The 22,705-nt window shown below is 43.5% G+C and overlaps 1 protein-coding gene across 2 annotated transcripts in view; it reads left to right on the forward strand.

Annotated features, from left to right (window-relative positions):
* RBMS3 (RNA binding motif single stranded interacting protein 3) overlaps positions 1-22,705 on the forward strand; it is an 886,528-nt gene that overhangs the window by 842,567 nt on the left and 21,256 nt on the right. Inside the window, exon 13 of one of the 2 annotated variants that reach the window (XM_044294643.1) lies at positions 15,055-15,193. In XM_044294643.1, the coding sequence (XP_044150578.1) occupies positions 15,055-15,186 (132 nt within the window). In that variant the 3' untranslated portion in view covers positions 15,187-15,193. The remainder of the gene's footprint in view (positions 1-15,054; positions 15,194-22,705) is intronic. The other variant, XM_044294644.1, reaches the window with a different exon arrangement.

Consider the following 22,705-nt stretch of genomic DNA (forward strand, 5'->3'; position numbering starts at 1 on the left):
AGGACGGATCTGGACCGATCTTAACCCCTAAATATGTAATATAGGGAGCTCCCCAATTAAAGGGAGAGTTTTCCATCAAGGATTTCCTGGTTGAATTTGGGATGTCTATTGCTATTATATGGGATTTGCTCATATTAATTTTGAAGTTCGAGTAGGAACTAAATTGGTCTAAGATCTTATAGATTAAAGGTAGAGCTTTAATAGGGTTGGTGTTCATTATTAACAAATCATCCGCAAAAGCGGCCACCTTGTGTTCACGTTGATTTATCTTAATCCCTACTATCTCCTTCTCCAATCTAAAAGCTTGAAGCAGTGTCTCCATCACAAGGACAAATAGAAGAGGAGATAACGGGCATCCCTGTCTGGTGCCATTCCTGATGTCAAAAGAGGGTGATAGGGTGTCGTTAATAATGATGGAAGCAGAAGCGTGGGAATATAAGGAAAAAATGGCTTTAATATATTCGTCTGGGAATTTAAATGCTTTAAGAACCTCCCTCATGTATTCCCAGCTTACTCTGTCAAAGGCTTTTTCTGCGTCCGTGCTAAGGAGGACCAGAGAACGTCTATGCTTTTTTGTAAGGTAAATAGCATTTAACACCTTGGCGGTATTATCTCTGCCCTCCCTACCACGGACAAAGCCAACTTGATCTTCTTTGATCAGAGAAGGCAGGAATGATGATAAGCGGGTCGCCAGCATCTTAGCTAATAATTTCAGGTCTAGATTTAACAGTGATATTGGGCGGTAGTTAGAGCATTGGGAACTGTCTTTCCCTTCCTTTGGAATCAGAGTGATATGTGCTCTGGTCATATCAGTGGATAGGGGGACACCAGACAGGGAGCTATTGAATATAGTGAGAAGGTATGGGCTTAATATCTTATGGAATGTGCGGTAGTATAAGGCAGGATAACCGTCCGGTCCCGGACTCTTCCCATTAGGAAGTTGTTTGATCGCTGTTTCAAGTTCTAGCAGTGTAAATGGAGCTTGTAAAGTTTGAATCTGTGGGTCTGACAAGGATGGTAAGGCGAGAGATTTAAGAAAGGTGGTGATTGAATCCTTTGTAGAGTGAAGGGAAGAAATACCCGAATTTTTTCCTTCCTCTTTTATATTATATAAGGAGTAGTAGAACTTTTGAAATTGTTTGGCTATTTCTGGGGTGGTAGACACCTCCTCTTTGTTATTGACTTTGATCTTGTATATATAGTTAAGAGATTTCCTTTGTTTGATACGTTGCATCATAAATTTGGAAGCCCTATCTCCATGCGCATAGTACTTATATTGCGCATGGAGGTAGTACTTAGCTGAGGCGGTATCAAGTAAGTTTTTTAGGGTGTTTTTAAGTTCTGTAAGCTCTTTCAGTTGGATTTCCAATAAGGAACCTTTGTGTATAGTTTCTAGTCTATGAATTTGGGTTAGGAGTTCGTCTATTTTTTTTTCCTTTCCTTCTTAATTCGTGCACCCATACTGATGAATTGGCCTCTCATGTATGCCTTGTGCGTGTCCCATAATATGTGAGGAGATGTGTCAGGGAGAGCATTAAGTGAGAAGAATTCCTCCAAAAGTTTTTGGGTAGATAGCTTGTTCTCATCTGAGGATATTAGCTGCTCGTTCAGACGCCATCTAAATGCCTTGGGGTCTAATGAAGGGGCTTGTATTGTGACGTATACTGGTGCATGGTCGGATAAAAATAGATTCCCTATGTAAGCCTGCTTGCATAAATGAAGATGTTCTTTGGACACGAATACATAATCAAGTCGCTGATACGAGTTGTGGGGATTGGAGAAAAAGGTGTAGTCTTTCTCGGAAGGGTTAAGGAGACGCCATACGTCGTGAACAGCTCCCTGATGCAATTTATTCCTAAGAAGCCTAAGTGCTTTTGAGGATAGGGCTGATTTTTGGGATGAGGAGTCCATGGCGGGGTTTAGCACCATGTTCAGATCTCCGCCAAGCACCACTACGCCCTCTTTAAACGATTCCAACAGGGTGAGTACTTCAAGCAGCCAAGAAATCTGTTTGATATTTGGGGCATAGATGTTTGCAAATGTGTAAATCTGGTTAGCTATTTTGCCTTTTAGCATTAAATATCTACCATCTACGTCCTGGGAATGAGAGATATATGAAAAAGGTAAACCCCTCCGGAAACCCACACTCACACCTCTGGAAGCAGCGGAATCCGAACCGCAATGATACCAATGTGGATACATGGATCTAGACATATCTGGGTATTTATTAAATTTGAAATGCGTCTCTTGGAGCATTAGAATTGAGCAGTTTTCTTTTTTAGCTAGGGAGAATATCTGACTGCGTTTCGACGGAGCGTTAAAACCCTTGACATTAAAAGTGGCAATGCACAGGTCAGCCATTTACTGGATAAATGACAGAGTGTGTACCACCGCTAAATTCTAGTGGAGGATGTGAAGGTGCATAATCATTGTACTTAACCTTCCAGAGTGGAGTCAGGCTGCCGAAAAGTACCCCTTCCATTTGGGAATACATGAGTGACATCCTGTAATACCTGCCATAAAACCAACAATAAGATAAAAATAACAGTGAGAACAATCTAGAATATTGATTACACCAATACTTCATAAACATTAGTGGAGAAATACTCCAAAAGTAGAGTAAGGGGGGATTTCTACACATTATAATGTGATTTAATCTAGTACCCTCGTACTATATATCTTATAGGCACTTAGTGAAGGACAGTTATCACGCCTGCTATAGCATATCTCTTAGATAGGGATAAATTACTGAGGTTTGAGACACAGATCGGGATAACTGACTAGAAAAACTAGAAAAACTAGAAAGACTAGAAAAATTAAATTTAACGTCTAATCAGTGAATCCCTGAAAAACTGGTGATCTTCTTTCAGGTTTGGAACCAGAAACCTTCAGGAATCATGAAGTGGGAGGCGTCTAGGAGTTGATTGACGGCTTCTTCTAGACCTTTGTGGTTTGCCTGGACGAGGAGTCTCCCATGGATCTGCAGACGGAAGCTCTGGAAGTGTATTAATATCTTGAATAAGATCCCAGTTCTCTATCGGCAGTTTATCAATTTGCAAAACCTCAAAAGCTTTGGGTAAATCATTGTAAGAAGAAATGGATATGCGTTGGCCGTTGTATATAAAGGATAATCCAAAAGGGAACAGCCATTTATACAAAATCTTCTTACTGCGGAGCCAATCTGTTAGCGGTTTGATAACTCTTCTTTTTTTCAAAGTAGATTGGGCCAAGTCTTGAAATATAGCGACAGGGCTGTCTTCTAAAGCAAGATGTTGAATATTCCTTGCTTTACTAAGAATTGCCTCTTTCACTGGATAGTGCAGAAATTTGCATATGATGTCCCTAGGGGGATCCGCAGGCTGTGGTTTAGGGCGCAGGGCTCTGTGTGCTCTCTCTATATTAATTTCATGAGAGGAGTCCGGACCGAGTATTTGTAGACATATGTTCATAATGGTTTCCGGTATTTCTGCTGGGCCCACTGATTCAGGTATACCCCTGAAGCGCAAGTTGTTGCGCCTGCTCCTATTTTCCTGATCTTCCAGGAGCGTATATAATGAGTTCAAATGCGTTTGATGCTGGGACAGTGTGGAAGAAACTGCAGACTGATGCGTGACAATAGCAGTCTGATTATCCTCCAGCGCTTCTACCCGCCTTCCAATATGGCGCATGTCCTCCTTTATGGCGGTAAGATCCGACCGTAGGGGTTTTAGAGCCTCTGATAAGGCATCTTTTAGAAATGAACGGGAGATGGGGAGGGTGTCAGCCTCAGGGGAGACCTCCCTTACCTTCTCTGCTGCTGCTGAGTGCTTCGGAGCGCCGCTTGCAGCTTTGGGTGTTCCGGGCGCCATCTTGATTTCTTTAGCAACATGTAGCTGCGCTGTTTTCTTTATGAATTTATCCATAGATTCGCTGCTTGTCGGGGCTTTGGCTAGCCCTTGTGCTTCAGCAGGTTTGGATCCTACAATCTTGACCATTTTTTCAGCTAAGTGACGCTAAATTAAGGCTTTGAGGGATACTGTAGAAGCAGAGCTTCACTTCATGCTGCCTCACAGCTCCGGCGCAAGCTCCGCCCCCCCGACTGCGACCTTCTTAGTGTGTAAACTGTGCCCTGTGAATATTATGCTCCTTGCATCTGTATCACTGTGACACTGTGTTGCTGTGTAGGCTGGCTGCATGCACTCTTGCATAGTGGCTGTGGTTGATGTTTTCATGTAGGCTGGTTGCTTGTATGGTGAGTGATGGTTGCGGTCTTCTATAGTGTGTGAACTATGTCCTGTGAATTGAGATTTCCCTTTGTCTATTTAGGGTTAATGCTTCCTTGAGCTTGTTTGAATATCATGTGGTCATGTGCCGTAATCACTGTGTTAATTAAACCTGTGTCTCCAGGAAAGCTCAGTGCAGGATGCTCACTCTCCTGACCTGTGTCTTTGTTACTCTAACATGACTTGTGTGATCAGCCTGGTTATTCAATAATGTCTTCTGCCATATTCTGTCTGTGAATGCCTTGCTCCCTGTTCCACATGTGTTCCAGGCATGTTTGTCTGAGTCTGTCCTTTTTTTTGTCAATGAGTTACCTGAACCCTAATGGGCATGGGTTCCAGGCTATATAACCATTTTTCTATGTTGTAAGATCTTTATGTCCTGATCTGTCTTTGAAAGCCATGCTTCCAGTTCTGCATGGGCTCCAGGTATGTTCAAATGTCTGTCTGGGAATGCCATTCTCACTGTTCTGTATGGGTTCCAGGAATGTTTTGTATGTCTGTCTGTGAACGCCATTCTCAATGTTCTGCATGGGTTCAAGGCATGTTTGCATGTCTGTCTGTAAACACCATGATCTCTGATCCACATGGGTTTCAGGCTACTACAATATGAGTTTAATAACTGTGATGCACACCAGTACATCAAGCAACACACTTTCAGTATCAGGTTTAATATTTGTAAAAATTTGCTATGACTTTCAATTATGTGACAATGATTAGTGATAAACAAACATCGGCCGGGGCGATTCGCGAACGCGATCAAATGTTCGCGAACCGCAAGTTCGCGGCGGGCCCCATTTTATGCCAGGCGAACCTAAAAAACCTTCAGGTAATTATTGCAGCCACCAAATACTTACAAGAATTGCACAAATAAGCCCACAACATGGACAGTGACATACCATAGGGGATCAATATAAAAAATTCCCACAAAAAATATGTATTTTAATCAGGGGCCATTTTTATGCGTCTTAAAGAGAAACTGTAAAAAAAATGTGGCCTGCTGGAGCCTAGAAAAATTATGTTTTAGGCCACGAGAGTACAGGCCCCAAACATTAGGCATTCAACTGACAGAAAATTTCAAGTAATTATGTGGCTGGGGGTATATTAGAAGGTCATTCAATATAAATTTTACTGCAGGCCAGTGTAGTACAGGCCCCAAACATTAGGCATTCACCGGACAGAAAAGAACAATTGATAATGTGGCTGGAGATACATTAGGCGGTCACCATATAACAATTTTACTGTTAGCCAGTTAGATTACAGGCCCCAAAATTATGCATTTAACATACATAAATGATCAAGTGATTATGTGGCTGGAGGTATATTAGAAGGTCAATGGATATAAATTTTACAGCAGGCCAGTGGACTACAGGCCCCAAAAATTATTCATTCACCGTACATAAATGATAAAGTAATTATGTGGCTGGAGGTATATTAGACGGTAATTAGATATACATTTTACTGCTGGCCAGTGCAAACAGATGTCAAATGCATATGTTTAAAAGAACAAAAAATATAAAATTGGATTAAAAACATGGCTAACAAAATCCCCCCTCTTGAAAAAAACAACAAATGATAATAGTTGAAATTTGATAACACGTGGTCGTCACAGGTGTTGAATTCCTCCGAGGTCCCAAACATTAGGAATTCACCGGACAGAAAAAGCCTTTTATGCCGCTCTATTTTCTTTTGTGGAAGCTGGACCACCCTCCTTGGGCTGATCTGGATGGCGGCCGTTGCTACCTCCTCTTCCTCATCCGATGCCAAAAATGGCTGCACATCGGTAAGGTCTGGGAATGGATGGGAAAATTATTTCTCTGACTCGAGTGGAAGGGAAATGGTGGTGGTGTGGTGGTGGTGTCTTTGGGGGTGCACACAGCAGATAGTGAGGAGGGTGCACATACAGAGGATGAGGAGGGTGCAGACGCGGAAAGCTGAGCGAGCCACTCAACCAACTCTGGTGCATCCTTTGACGTAATTGCATGCACCTTCTCCAACTTCCCACTTAGGCTCTGGCCTGGTGTACCTGCCCGACCCCTACCATCCCAGCGGAACAGCCTGCCTCTTCCTATTTCTGTCATTTTCAAAATGACCCTGTACCAAAGTCCCTAGAGAAGAGCAGTATTTGTGGAATCGGGTATATTGCAGGCCTCAATCAGTATTTTGTGGAAGCTGGTATATAAAACACCTTGATCAGTATTTTCTGGAAGCAGGTGTATCGCAGGCCTCAATCAATATTTATTGGAAGCAGGTATATCGCACCCCTCAATCTGTATTTTGTGGAAGCAAGTATATTGCACCCCTCAATCAGTATTTTGTGGAAGCAGGTATATAGAACCCCTTCATCAATATTTGGTGGTAGCAGGTATATCGCACCCCTCAAACAGTATTTTGTAGAAGCAGGTATCTCATAGGCCTCAATCAGTATTTGGTGGTAGCAGGTATATAGAACCCCTTAATCTGTATTTTGTGGAAGTTGGTGTATCTCAGGCCTCAATTAGTATTTGGTGGAAGCAGTTATATCAATCCTCTAAAATTAGTATTTGGTGGAAGCAGGTATATCAAACCCCTTAATCAGTATTTGGTGGAAGCAGGTAATCACACCTCTCAATCAGTATTTTGAGGAAGCAGGTATATAGAACCCCTTAATCAGTATTTTGTGGAAGCAGGCATATAGAACCCCTTAATCAATGTTTGGTGGAAGCAGGTACGGATGGAGTAGAGTTAACACTCCTGTTTTGTGATGAGTTAAGAGCTGGAGTGCTAACCCTGCTACATCTGTATATCGCACTCCTCAATCAGTATTTTGTGGAAGCAGGTATATAGTACCCCTTAATCAGTATTTTGTTGAATCAGGTATATTGCACCCTTCAATCAGTATTTTGTGAAAGCAGGAATGTCGCAGACCTCAATCAGTATTTGGTTGAAGCAGCCATATAGAACCCCTTAATCAGTATTTTGTGGAAGCATGTGTATCGCAGGCCTCAAGCAATATTTGGTGGAAGCAGGTATATCAATCCCCTTAATCAGTATTTTGTGGAAGCAGGTATAACAAACCCCTTAATCAGTATTTAGTGGAAGGAGGTATATCAAACCCCTTAATCAGTATTTTGTGAAAGCAGGTATATTGCACCCCTCAATCAGTGTTTTGTGGAAGCAGGTATATAGAACCCCTCAATCAATATTTAGTGGAAACAGGTATATTGCACCACTAAATCCGCATTTGGTGGAAGAAGGTATATCAAACCTCTTAATCAGTATTTGGTGGAAGCAGGTATATCGCACTCTTCAATCGGTATTTTGTGGAATCAGCTATATAGAACCCCTTAATCAATATTTGGTGGAAGCAGGTATATTGTTCCCCTAAATCAGCATTTGGTGGAAGCAAATAATCAAACCCCTTAATCAATATTTTGTGGAAGCAGGTATATCAGGCCCCTTAATCAGTATTTTGTGGAAGCAGGTATATTGCACCCCTCAATTTGTATTTTGTGGAAGCAGGTATATAGAACCCCTTAGTCAATATTTGGTTGAAGAAGGTATATTGCACCCCTCAATCAGTATTTTCTGGAAGCAAGTATATATAACCCCTTAATCAATATTCGGTGGAAGCAGGCATATTGCACCTCTCAATCAGTATTTTGTGTAACCAGGTATATGGAACCCCTTAATCAATATTCGGTGAAAGCAGGTATATTGCACTACTCAATCAGAATTTTGTAGAAGCAGGTATATCGCAGGCTTCAATCAGTATTTTGTGGAATCAGGTATATCAAACCCCTTAATCAGTTTTTTGTAAAGCATGTATATTGAACCCCTCAATCAGTTTTTTTGGGGGGCAACAGGTATATCACACCCATTGCAAAGGTCTCCCGATCTGACCCCCTTAGACTTTTATCTTTGGGGTCACCTGAAGGCAATTGTATATGCTGTGAAGATACGAGATGTGCAGCACCTGAAACTACGGATACTGGAAGCCTGTGCTAGCATTTCTCCTGCGATGTTGCTATCAGTGTGTGAAGAGTGGGAGAAGAGGGTTGCATTGACAATCCAACACAATGGGCAGCACATTGAACACATTTTATAAGTGGTCAAAAACTTGTAAATAACTCATGAAAGAATACAGTTATGTTAAAACCAAACACACCATTGTTTTTCTTGTGAAATTCCCAATAAGTTTGATGTGTCACATGACCCTCTTCCTAATTGAAAAAACAAAAGTTGGATTCAAAATGTCTGACTTCAAAATGGTCGCCATGGTCACCACCCATCTTGAAAAGTTTCCCCCCTCACATACAGTCATGTGAAAAAATTAGGACACCCTTTGAAAGCATGTGGTTTTTTGTAACATTTTTAATAAAAGGTTATTTCATCTCCGTTTCAACAATACAGAGAGATTAAAGTAATCCAACTAAACAAAGAAAACTGAAGAAAAGTCTTTTCAAGATCTTCTGTAAATGTCATTCTACAAAAATGCCTATTCTAACTGAGGAAAAATATAGGACACCCTCACATGTATTCCCTCTTAAATTGGCTCAGATCTCACACAGGTATATCACACCAGGTGCACATAATTAGTAGATCGTTACTCTGCATGTTGAATGAGGCTTGCCCTATTTAAACCTCAGACATTTAGTTTGGTGTGCTCCTGACTGTTGAAGTGAGAGTGAGCACCATGATGAGAGCAAAAGAGCTGTCAGAGGACTTCAGAAAAAAGATTGTAGCAGCCTATGAGTCTGGGAAGGGATTTAAAAAGATCTCAAAAGATTTTGAAATCAGCCATTCCACTGTCCGGAAGATAGTCTACAAGTGGAGGGCTTTCAAAACAACTGCCAACATGCCCAGGACTGGTCGCCCCAGCAAGTTCACCCCAAGAGCAGACCGCAAGATGCTAAAAGAGGTCTCCAAAAACCCTAAAGTGTCATCTCGAGAACTACAGCAGGCTCTGGCTACTGTTGATGTAGAAGTACATGCCTCTACAATCAGAAAGAGACTGTACAAGTTTAACTTGCATGGGAGGTGTGCAAGGAGGAAACCTTTGCTTTCCAAGAGAAACATCGAGGCCAGACTGACATTTGCCAGAGATAAAGTTGACAAAGACCAGGACTTCTGGAATAATGTTCTTTGGACAGATGAGTCCAAAATTGAATTATTTGGACACAACAGCAGAGGACATGTTTGGCGTAAACCAAACACAGCATTCCAAGAAAAGAACCTCATACCAACTGTGAAGCATGGAGGTGGAAGTGTCATGGTTTGGGGCTGCTTTGCTGCAGCAGGACCTGGTCAGCTCACCATCATAGAATCCACGATGAATTCTACTGTGTATCAGAAGGTGCTTGAAGAACATGTGAGACCATCAGTTAGAAAATTAAAGCTGAAGCGGAACTGGACCATGCAACATGACAATGACCCAAAACATACTAGTAAATCAACCAAAGATTGGCTGAAAAAGAAGAAATGGAGAGTCCTGGAATGGCCAAGTCAAAGTCCAGATTTGAATCCCATTGAGATGCTGTGGGGTGACTTGAAAAGGGCTGTACGTGCAAGAAACCCCTCAAACATCTCACAGCTGAAAAAGTTCTGCATTGAGGAGTGGGGTAAAATTTCCTCAGACCGATGTCGAAGACTGGTAGATGGCTACAAGAACCGTCTCACTGCAGTTATTTCAGCCAAAGGAGGTAACACTCGCTATTATGGGCAAGGGTGTCCTATCTTTTTCCTCAGTTAGAATAGGCATTTTTGTAGAATGACATTTACAGAAGATCTTGAAAAGACTTTTCTTCAGTTTTCTTTGTTTAGTCGGATTACTTTAATCTCTCTGTATTGTTGAAACGGAGATGAAATAACCTTTTATTAAAAATGTTACAAAAAACCACATGCTTTCAAAGGGTGTCCTAATTTTTTCACATGACTGTATACTAATGTGCCACAAACAGGAAGTTAATATCACCAACCATTCCCATTTTATTAAGATGTATCCATGTAAATGGCCCACCCTGTATATCACACCCCTCAGTATATCACACCTATCAATAGCACACCTATACCAGTCCTTAAAAGGACTTTTGTGGCCCTATTAGCTAGAGTTTGATGTCCCTAACAGTCTGTCCCTGCTCCAGAAAGCAACCTCTCCCTACACTGGCAAAACACTGAATGTAAAATGGCTGCCAGATCGGGTTCTGTTATAGGGTGGGGGTGTGTCCATGTGCTGAAACGTCTTAATTGGCTGTCCTGTCCCACCTAATGTGTGTGTCATGGGTAAAGTTGGGCGCAATGCAAAAGAATATGGCGCGGGTGGACATCTCTATATATTTGCATGTTCGGCGAATCGTGAAGTGCAAAGTTCGCCGGGAAACGACTGCCGGGCGAACCGCAAGGCCATCTCTACTCTCAACTCCTCCTTTTCTTTGTCAACAAGGTTGGAGGCACTGAGGATACTGGGGTCCTTATCAGACTCTTCATCTTCTGGCATTCCCTCTAGAGAGTCACCCAGGATATCGTTCTCCTTCGTGCAGGCTCTAGGAGAGCCATGTCATAGTATTAGACAGCCATAGTGAAGTGAGGAACCGCACTCAATCAAAGTGTCCCTGTGCCAATCCAGCACCCCAGGAATGCCTTTACTCACTTCATGGATAATGTGACCGCTGATGAAGATCCACCATGACCGAAACGTCCGGTCAGAAATATTCTGTTATTGATATGTACCACTGGGCAAATGGATGATGCAGATTATGTAAAATAAAGCTATACTTTAATTGCAAATCCTTAACCTGAGTGCCTCAATACTTCATCACAGTATTAGACAGCATCTGCATGCTGGGCGTCTGTCTCCTTGTTTTTCTTCCTCAGCAGACTGCTGGCTGTTTGGAAGGCATTGACGATAGAGAGAACATCTTTCATTACCAGGTACTGGCTACTAGCTACCATTAATCTCTTGGATTCAGCATCTATATCAGACGTATTAACTGATTCAGCAGAACCATCTTCCATCTTCTCTGCCTTGGCCTGCACTATGGCGCCACCATCTCTAGACCCATTCTTAACAAGCTCTGGCTTAGGCTTCTTGGCATCTTTCAGAGGACTTTCCTCTTCAGGTGTCTAATTTTCCTTTAAAAGAGTCAACCTGTCATCTCGAGAAGCTCTTGCTCTAACTCTTCAAGCTTAGTCCTCATTTCTTCCACCTGCTTCTCGAGAGCACGCCTAGACTTCTCCAACTCATAGACGTTCTTCCTGACGTCATCCTTTGAGCTCATGAGATCCTCCATCTCCACTCTAAGTTGCTTGTTCAGCCTCTCTAATTTACCTCGCTCCTTAGGCGCTTCCTCAAGGACTACTGCCAAAGAGATAGCCTTAATCTCCTTCTCTCGAGCATCATCGACAGACATAGGAGTACCCACATTCTCTTTTGGAAACCCTGTGAGAGTTCCACTCAGGGACTCATCAAGCCTTTTGTCAGTGTCTACTGTAGTTCTTTGTGTTTTTCTGAAGTCTTTACTCTTCTCCTGGATATCAGGCAGTAGACCCTTCAGTTCACTCATCTCTTTCTGTGTCTCCTCCTTTGACTCCTCTGAAGCCTTCTTCAGTTGCTCTGTGAGGACAGCTAATCCCTTCTCTAGTGTATCTAGGGACCATGTGGAGAAAGAAAAAGCATACTCCTGTTTGCAGCTATACTGATATGTCAGGTCAGGTCACCTTCCACTGCCTGGGTATGGGTCTCAGACATTGACTCTAATCTCATGAGGTACAACTGACGTCTTGTCGCTACTAGTAACTACTTTAATTTCACAGGAACTTGACATGGCAGCCTCACTCTCTGAGTTACTATCGGTCACAGCACATACCTCACCAATAGCACTCATGTCGTTATTTATCCTGACCTCTAGGAGCTAATCCCCACATTGGACACTTCCTCAGTAACCATAGAACACTGTGAAGACTGCACATCCTCCTCTGGTACGTGTGCTACACCCTCTAGTACTGCCACCTTTTCCTGTACCTTTTCTACAGTGGGTTCCCCAGCGGTGTGCTCAACATTTATCAGCATTACTGCATCCTTTACATTTTTACCAGCAGGGGGCACTTCTTCCCTAAACACAACCTGCAAAGGTAAAGGGTTTTCACCATCATCACACATTTCGCATAAACCCCCATGGTCATTATGCATTTCAGATAGCTTGGCACAATCCCTTTGCACCTCATCGGCACTATATTTTTTTAATGGTTAGGTACTGGCTGCAGAAGTTCTTCCTCTTCCCCACAGCTCACAGAATGGGAAATCATGGCCCAACATTCCCTCATGCATGAGCGTATTTATACCAGCAAGTCCATAAGTCCCAGTTCTCACCATAGTCTCACACTACTGGATAGTCCTTATTATCTGCACGACTGCCCAGCACACATCATTTTAACACTCTCAGGCAGGCATGGCCAACCTGAGGCTCTCCAGCTGTTTTAAAACTACAACTCCCATCATGCCCTGCTGTAGGCTGATAGCTGTAGGTAGCCTGGGAATGCTGGGAGTTGTAGTTTTGCAACAGCTGGAGAGCCTCAGGTTGGCCATCCCTGCTCTCAGGTTTCACCATCATGCTTCCTATTACCCGAGCTAGCATAGGATCTCTGAGTTTTGCCATCCCAAAACTAACTTTTGTCACAGGCAATTTAGGCAACACAGTAACCTTCTCCCCCCCAGAATCCTGTGAGAGAGCAACCTCACCTGGCTTACCCGTCTGTTCAGACATTGCTTTTATCACACTGTCACATATTCTTGTCGCAGTCTCTCGTCTCGGTGTCTTACCACCTACCAGCTCAGCAGGTAGCATCTCCCGCCGGCTCACTGTTACTGGGTCTGCCACACAATCAATAACAGGAATGCTCTTACTCACTGATGTCACGGGTTCGGCAGTCTCGGGAGACAAGGATATTCCAGGGAAATCTCTACCGAGATCATCAGCCTACCAAAATCACCTGCAGACTCTGTGATGCAATGGTTGCTACCGGATGGTCACTCCAGCCACACAATCTAGGACTCTTTACACATTGACAGGAAATATAGGAACTCCTGAGAGCTGAACCGCTCTCTCTCTCAGGTTGCTACCATTGGTTGACCTTGGCAAAGGCACACATCTTTGTCTCGAGAACTCCAACCGCAGAACTTGAAGCGCTCTCGCCGCTCCATAGCTGCCAAAATAGCGGAAAGTCCTTGCCGAGCACAAATTCCACATTCAGGGTCTCACATTTCAAGAGCTCCCATTTCACAGAGCCATAGCCTGTTATAAAGGTCAGAGAAACAATGGCATCTGTCTCTGGCTTCCTCTTTAGAAAGACCAGTACTTCAGGCATAACCCGGACACTTGTTGGCAGGAATCTAAAGTGACCCAAAGAGGAATTCTTCAAATCACCAACTCGCAGGATCTTTCATAAGTTTTTTTTCAGTTCTCCTGTTTAAACAATCATCCTCAGGCTTCCTGACCAAAGGACAATCAGGTGCACATCTTCCCACTTGACGGCATCTCCAGCAGCACTCTCTCTGTTGGCGGACAGCTGCATGCTGTTGTGGTTGCTTGCTTTTAGCAATGGCACACATCACCTTTTCCATTTGATCTCCAGGTATATCACAGACACCTTGGACCTTTGCAAAGTGTCCACTCAATGTTAAAGACTTTCTCTTCAAGGCCAACTGCAGATGTGCCTCCAAAGCCTCCCGCTCTGCATCAAAACGTACTATTTTATTTTGGGTATAACCCATCTATTTGGCCAGGTTTTCCTGCAGTTTTGTCTGCCACAACCGTCTGACATATTCTTCGTCGAGACCCATGGCAGCAGACTTTTTAGGAAACAAGTCCACTTTAATCAGAGACCACAGTCTCCAGGTATCTCTCGTTAACTAGAGACAATTGCAGCATATACATTTCTGCACCGCAGACATCACAGTCTTATCAGCAGAGATCTACGTCTCTTTAAATTGGGCTTTTGGCCCTTTAAGCTCCAATACAGCCTTCAGAAGCTTTCAGCAGCACCTGCTCTTTCTGCCATGCCGTTGCCCCTAGCAACGTGTTGCCTTTTTAGCAGGGACAACATCTGAGTGGACATTTGCTGTTGCGTGCATCCTCCAACAATTGTATGGGATCGCTTTACTTCAGGGGGTCGTGCTCACAGACTTCATCGCCAGACACCAAGTTTAAGGTCCAAACTTGTGATTTATTATGGCACTTCAGCATCAACAAAATGTGCAAGTCGGTCCGGTTTTACTGAGCCAAATAGTCCACCCAGGGAAGTAATCAGGCGTCGCATAGCCTTGTGGCCCCTCAGTCCTCCTGACTGAGACCATGCAGAGCCTTGGCAGGTCTCTGCCTCCAAGTCACTCTCTCTTCCCCAGACTGACACTCTGAGACATGATTTTATCCCTCCCCGATTACAGCAGGCCTCATCTTCAATCCACTCCGGGCAAAGGGAACACCCTTACTGAAAGAGTGTGGATTGGCAGATCCCACTACCAGACCTATCCACAAATCTAACTAAAATCCAGCCCAGAACACACCTTAAACAACATTGTCGCAGGAAACTACACGCTGCTGAAACTACTTCATTCTGGTTTTTAGTTATCCCACCCAGCTGAGCTACCTGTGTGGGATATACACGCCTTCCTGCACTGTACACCTTACCACAGTGTCTAACAGAACTCCAATTTATGTTTTAATAGCTGATATTTTCCCACCTCATAGGCTTTTACTGTCATATTAATGAGGTTACTTTTACTATATAAACCATGGACTTTTTTTTTTACTTTTTAAAGGGTGTTGTTGCTGATACCTCTCCTCAAACAGTACCATCTTCATCACAGGAAGCAAGTGGACAGCAGCAGCAAATATCCGTAGAGACGAGTAGTGAACATGTTCCGGCATACTCCTACCAACAATCCAAGTAAACAAGTGGTATAGTAGCAACTCATTTGCATATAAATGTTTCACAAAAACAAAGTGAGATTTAAATGTTGATTTGAGTAACAGTCAAAGAAGTGGTCCATTTTTTTTTAAACATAAGAAACAAATATACATGCTTATCTGACTTATGTCTATTACCATATATAGTTCCTGGATGTACCTGCTGGTTTATGGGGTCAACAAATCCAAAAAGTATGTCTTCATCGAGCAAATAACTTTCCATAAAATTCAAACTTTAACTTCTTGAATAATGTACTGTATATATGAAACACTAGTAATATTATAATACGCTACTTGTTTCATATGAACATTGTTCATTTTCAAAGAATACGTTATAACTGCATGATGTAAATTTAGATGAACTGAGATTTTTTGTGCTCATAGCAAATGGTCAAAAAACGGTCTGAATGCAATCATCAATCACCAGAAAAGGTTAATTGAACCTGTATCATTTTACTATTGTCATTCCATATATATAGTTAATAAGAATTGAAAATAAAGTTTGAGTTTTATAGAAACTTTTTTTGCTGGACATCGGATTTGTTTTCAGAAAACTGGACTAAAAGTGCACAATTATTGTTAACCTTGGTTATATGAAATAACTGATTTGCATTTACTATACTTCAATAGTGAATATGTGGGACACAATTTTTACATTAACCTCAATGCTGCTGAGATTGGTTCTGCATAGCCTGACTTTCAAGATACAGTATTTAGCTTTAATTCATATTACTATTAATTTACACATTAGGCCCAATGCACACAATCATATCGATTTTGAGGTCCGGAAAACACAGATGTCGACCGTGTACATTCTGCATTTTCCCATTAGGCACTTCCCACCTGATGTTAAACATGCTTATTCTTGTCTGCAAAATGGACAAGAATGGGACATGTTCTGTCTATTTGCAGGTTGGCGGAACGGACTTGCAGATGCGGACAGCTCACGGTGCTCTGTAAGCATTTTTTGCGGCCCCATTGAAACTAATGGGTCCAGATTCGATCTACACAAAAATGCAGATTTGACGTAGACCAAAAATATGGTTGTGTGCACGGGTCCAAAGAACTATGGTACAGTACATTTACAAAGAATTCAGTCTTGGCCATAGAGTGCCATCATTGTCTAATTATGTTATTGTGCGATAAACTGTTTTCTAAAGCAGTATATTTTCTACAAAAAAGGACAGGTAGAATCTAAGGATTTATTTTAGGGAAATAAGAATAGAAAAAGTATAATAACACATTTTGGTCATTGCCAAATCTATCTATACCTTCTCTTTGCAAGAAAAGTAGAAAAGGATTATGAATGTTAAAAAGAACCTGCCACACCCTTGTGTTTTGGTAATTCTTATAAATTCCCCTTGAAGTAGTTATTTACAAAATTGTACAACTAGGTGCTATCATTTACCTTGTCAAACGGGTGTGCACCTACAAGGTCTGACACTAGCAGAACGGATTGGATAGTGTCAACATGCCACTGCCTACAGTAGTATTGATTGAGAACCAAAGTGCTCGGGTGCTCAGGTTGAACACATCAGGATGCTCGGGTGCTCTACAGAGCACCCGAGTATAATGAAAGTCAATGGGAGAACCCGAGCATTTAACCAGGCACCCCCTGCTCTGAAGAGGGGAGGGTACCTGATTCATAGGAAAAGGTCAGAAATTGATGGAAACACCACCGAAATGGTTTGGGAACAGCATGGGGAGGAGGGCTGGATGCATCTTGGACTCCCAGGTCGCTGCTGGGAACGATGTTGTCCGAGTAGTACGCCACTATTACAGACTGACAATAATACGCACAAAACTGAAGATAAAATCGATTTTAGAGGAAAAATTGTTAGGAAACATTCTGTCCTGTATATTCACTTGTATATAACGTGCAAGTGCTGCCAAAAATTGCAAAGAAGGGGCACTCCAATACAACATGTATATCACATTAAAGGAGGGCCTCATTCACATTGTAGTACAATTGTTCATGTAATGGGACTCCTACACTCATACAAGGAACCGGCACTCCAATACAAATTTTGTTATACATAAAGGAGGGCATCATACACAGCCTTGAAAAAATATGATTGATGGCCTGCTGGTGACCCTCAAAAACATTCTGGGCGAGGGCCTGCTGACACTTTGGTGACTCTAGAGAACCTGGGGCCAATCGCACATCCCCATTACGGCGACAATCCATTCAGATGTATGCACTATCAACTTTCAATGTTATTTTTAGCGCCAACCATGGTGACCACGGATAACGGGGAATCAGGGATCGATTCCGGAGAGGAAGCCTGAAAAACCGCTATGGCTACCACATCCAAGCAAGGCAGCATAGGCAAAAATTACCTGTTAGGTATAATTAGGTGAGGGCCTGCAGGTGAGCTGACCCTGTAAAAAAAATTTGGTGCGGGCCTGCAGGTGAGCTGACCCTGTAAAATATTTTAGATGCAGGCATGCAGGAGAGCTGACCCTGTAAAAGATTTTAGGTGCAGGCCTGAAGGTGAGTTGACCCTGTAAAAGATTTTAGGTGCAGGCATGCAGGTAAGCTGACCCTGTAAAATATTTTAGGTGCAGGCCTGTTGGTGAGCTGACCCTGTAAAAGATTTTAGGTGAGGGCCTGCAAATGAGCTGATCCTGTAAAATATTGTAGATGAGGGCCTGCTGGTGAGCTGACCCTCTAAAAGGTTGTAGGCGAGGGCCTGCATGTGAGCTAACCCTCTAAAACATTATATGCGAGAGCCTGCAGATGAGCTGACCCTGTAAAAGATTGTATGCGAGGGCCTGCTGGTGAGCTGACCCTGTAAAAGATTGTATGCGAGGGCCTGCTGGTGAGCTGACCCTTTAAAAAATTATATGCGAGGGCCTGCTGGTGAGCTGAACTTGTAAAACATTATATGCGAGGGCCTGCTGGTGAGCTGATCCTATAAAAGATTGTAGGTAAAGGCCTGCTGGTGAGCTGACCCTGTAAAAAATTATATGCGAGGGCCTGCTGGTGAGCTGACCCTGTAAAACATTGTAGATGAGGGCCTGCTGGTGAGCTGACACTGTGAAACACTGTAGGTGAGGGCCTGCTGGTGCGCTGACCCTCTAAAATGTTATATACCAGGGTCTGCAGCTGAGCTGACCCTGAAAAACATTAAATGCAAAGGGCATTTATGCGAGGGCATTATATGCGACAAATAAGCATGTTGATATGATTGAAGAGGAGAAGGAGGATGAGAAATGGAAGATTCAATCATATACCCTTGTTTGTGGTGGAAGGGGTGCATGGGAATACAGTGTATTCAGTACATTATAAACAACACATTTAAAGTGCCTTAATGTTCATCAGCTTTCCTCTGGTGGAGTTGAGAATTCATGGTCAATCCAGGCCTTAATCAGTTTTATAAGAGTCATCCTGTTAGCATTTTCAGTTGATAGGCGGATACGCTTATCTGTTATCATGCCACCAGCAGCACTAAATACACGCTCAGACAAAACGCTGCAGACAGGGCAGGCCAGCACCTCGTAGGCGTAGAGAGCTAGTTCGTGCCACTTGTCCAGCTTGGACACCCAGTAATTGTAAGGCACTGAGGGATTATTGAGGATGCTGACACGGTCTGCTATGTCTCCTTCACCATCTTCCCAAAATTTTCCCTCCTTGTGAGACTAGGCCACGCATCAGGGTGAGGGTGCTGAATGGGTGTCATGAAACTGTCCAAGGCCTTGGAGAGTGTTGCCCTGCCTCTGTTGGAACTGATGTGTGTTCCCCTTGTCTCCCCTCCTCGGTTGGCCAAGGTAGTACGGACTCTGCCGCCAGCGTTGTCAGACGGAAATTTTTGGAGCGATTTTTCAACAAGGATCTTCTGGTATTGAACCGTTTTACTGGTCCTCTCCACCAGAGGAATGAGAAGTTCTCTTTGTAGCGGGGATCAAGACGGGTGAACAACCAGTAATTTGTGTTGTCTAAAATGCGTATAACGTGCAGGTTGTGGGAAAGGCAGCCTAACATGAAGTCAGCCATGTGTGCCAGAGTACCAACAGGCAATACTTTGCTGTCATCATCAGGATGATCACTCTCAATCTCCTCATCCTTGTCCTCCTCTTCTGCCCACCCAGGCAGAACATGTGGAATTAAACTTCCATAAATACTACCCTCTGTAGCGGCGGCAACCGCCTCCAGCTCCTCCTCCTCTTCATCATCCAATTCGCGCTGGGAAGAAAAACTGAGGGTGGTCTGGCTATCACCCTGTGTAATGTCTTCCCCCCCCATTTCCACCTCTTCCAAATGCAAATCGTCATCTTTAATTGTGAGTAGCAATTGTTTGAGTAGACACAGAAGTGGGATGGTTACGCTGATAATAGCGTTATCGCTGCTCACCATCTGTGTTGATTCCTCAAAGGTTCTTAGAACCTCACAGAAGTCAGACATCCATGCCCACTCTTCGCTTGTGGGCAGCGCAGCGCACCATCACCAGTAGCTCAGGCACATTGGGGTAGGTTTTGAGAAACCGCTGAAATACTAAGTTTAAGACGTGGGATAGGCATGGGATGTGTGTGAGCTTCCCGAGCTCCAAAACCCGCCACCAAGTTACGGCCATTATCAGACACAACCATGCCTGGTTCTAGGTTGAGTGGTGAGAGCCACACAACGGTCTGGTCTCTTATCCCCTGCTTATCCCCTGCCGCTTCCCCACTGCAGTACTACACTGCTTTCAGCTACCGACTGATGACTGACTGGTGCTGCACGCGGATAATTCAGAGGTGGAAGTAGAGGAGGAGGCATAGGTGGAGAAGTGGGGGTTAGAGCCACTTACTTAGGCGGTGGCAGAAACCCTGATGGAATTAGGGCCCGCAATCCTTGGCATCCATAGCACCTGTGCTATCCCATGGTATGACTCGCTCCCGGCCTCCACAACATTCACCCAGTGTGCCATCAGGGAAATGTAGCGTCCTGGCCGAATGCACTTGTCCATGTGTCCGTGGTTAAGTAGACCTTTCTAGTAACTGCGTTGGTCAGGGCACATGTGATGTTAAGGGACACATGTTGGTATAAGGTGGGCAGGGCACACCTTGAAAAATAGTGGTGGCTGGGGACTGCGTAACGCTGGACGGCCACCAACATCAGGCTGTGGAAGGCCTCAGTGTCCACAAGCCTAAATGGCAACATTTCCGGGGCCAGTAAATTTTAAAGTTGAGCATTTAGTGCTATGGCCTGTGGGTGGGTGGCTGGGTATTTGCGCTTGCATTCAAATGCCTGAAGTAAGGACATTTGAAAGCAGCACTGGGATACGGAAGTGTATGTGGTCGCTGATGGTGCTTGCTCAGGTCCAGGTGCAGGGCGGGAGGCATTGTGGATGATTGTTTTTCTTGTGCGCTGGCAGCAGGCACAGTTTCACCGTGCCCAGGGCCATGGCCTCTGCGTGCACCATCAGCATCACAGCCACTACCATGTCCCTTACTGCTCGTCTTCTTCATATTAAATGTTATATATGATTAAAAGTCTGTCACACGTACAGTAGCGGAGGATTTGGAAGTGTATGCGCAAACAAATTTAAAAAGGTATTTGGGATGTGGAAACGTCACATAAGAGATATTCCGCAGGCAATGTCAATGCTGTCACCAGCAGCTAATGAAAAACTACTGGGAATGTCACAGGTATTTGGGATGAGGAAACGTTATACAGGAGTATCACCGGTATCACACTGTCCGCAGCGTCTACGCAAAAAAGTACACTGTATGTCACAGATAAATGTTTGAAGCGCACACGTTACACTGCAGATGTGGCCCTGTTAACATCACTGTAAGAAGCAGACTCCGTCTATTGACAAAGTGCACTGTATGTTACAGATATTTTTTGGATGCACACACTTTACACTGGAGATGTGTCGCAGCTAATGTCACTGTCTGCAGCGGACACCATCTACGGAAAAAATACACTGGTTGTCACAGATTTTTTTTTTTTTATGTGCTCACTTTACACTGGAAATGTGGCGCAGCTATTGACACTGTCTGCAGCAGACACCTTCTACAGCAAAAAGTACACTGGATGTCACAGATATTTTTTGGATGCGCACACTTTACACTGGAGATGTGGCGCAGCAAATGTCACTGTCCGCAGCGGACACCGTCTACAGGAAAATTACACTGGATGTCACAGATATTTTTTGGATGCACACACTTTACACTGGAGATGTGGTGCAGCTAATGTCATGGTCCGCAGCGGACACCGTCAATGGAAAAAGGACAGTATGTCACAGATAAATGTTTTCAGCGCACACATTACACTGCAGATGTGGCACTGGTTATGTCACTGTCAGAAGCGGACACCATCTAGTGATAAAAGTACACTGTATGTCTCAGATATTTTTGAGATGCGCACACTTTACACAGGAGATGTGGCAAAGCTAATGTCACAGTCCGCAGCGAACACCGTCTATGGAAAAAGTACACTGGATGTAAGATATTTTTTGGATGGGCATACTTTACACTGGAGATGTGGCGCAGTTAATGTCACTGTCAGCAGCGGACACCGTCTATGGAAAAAGTGCACTGGAAGTCACAGATATTTTTGGGGATGCGCACACTTTACACTAGAGATGTGGCGTAGCTAATGCCCCTGTCTGCAGCAGACAACGTCTATGGAAAAAGTACACTGGATGTCACAGTTTTTTGGGGATGCGCACACTTTACTTTGTAGATGTGGGGCAGCTAATGTCACTGTCTGCAGAAGCCTAACTATTCTGCGCTATTTAGCGCAGGAGGTGCTAAAAATAGATATTGCTGCCCCACACAATAGTCCTTAGAAGGACTTTTGGGTCTGTAAAGTTTTAGATATTTAGCGCAGTTTTGCGCTAAAAAAAGATATTGCTGCTGCCACACACAATAGTCCTTATAAGGACTTTTGGATCTGTAAAGTTTTAGCAATTTAGCGCAGGTTGCGCTAAAAATATAGATTGCTGCTGCCACACACAATAGTCCTTAAAAGGACTTTTGGGTCTCTGAAAAGTTTTGGTGGTAAAAATATTCTTAAATCACTCCCTACATTGTCTGTCCCTTTCTCGGCACAGATCTCCCTGATTAAGAATGAGCCGAACATGTGTGATCGGGTGCTATACAGCACCTGATGACGTGTTTCGGCCAACCAATCACTGTAATGCCATTACAGTGAGGGCAGTACTTACCTGCACGTTTCTTGGCTACGTAGCCGAGAAACGTGTGGGGCGGAAACTCAAGCTTTGTTCTCGAGCATATGCAGTATTTGGCCGAATACCGCCATTTGCCGAGCATCGAGATTCTTGAGCCGAACTGGTGTTCGGCCGAGCATGCTCGATCATCTCTAGTGTTCAGAAACACACCCACAACTGAAAATACTGTCTACCAATGAAAATTTTTAGCAACAAAGTATATGTCAGGTTATTCTTTTTTACTGGTACTGCACCTTATGTCATATCTATACTGGAGTTGAAAATTGAATATAAAATTAAAGAATAAATAAAATGTATCATATTTAGAGATGTTCCCCAAAAA

This window comes from Bufo gargarizans, chromosome 5, assembly GCF_014858855.1.
Source record: "Bufo gargarizans isolate SCDJY-AF-19 chromosome 5, ASM1485885v1, whole genome shotgun sequence".
NCBI classification, from domain to species: domain Eukaryota; kingdom Metazoa; phylum Chordata; class Amphibia; order Anura; family Bufonidae; genus Bufo; species Bufo gargarizans.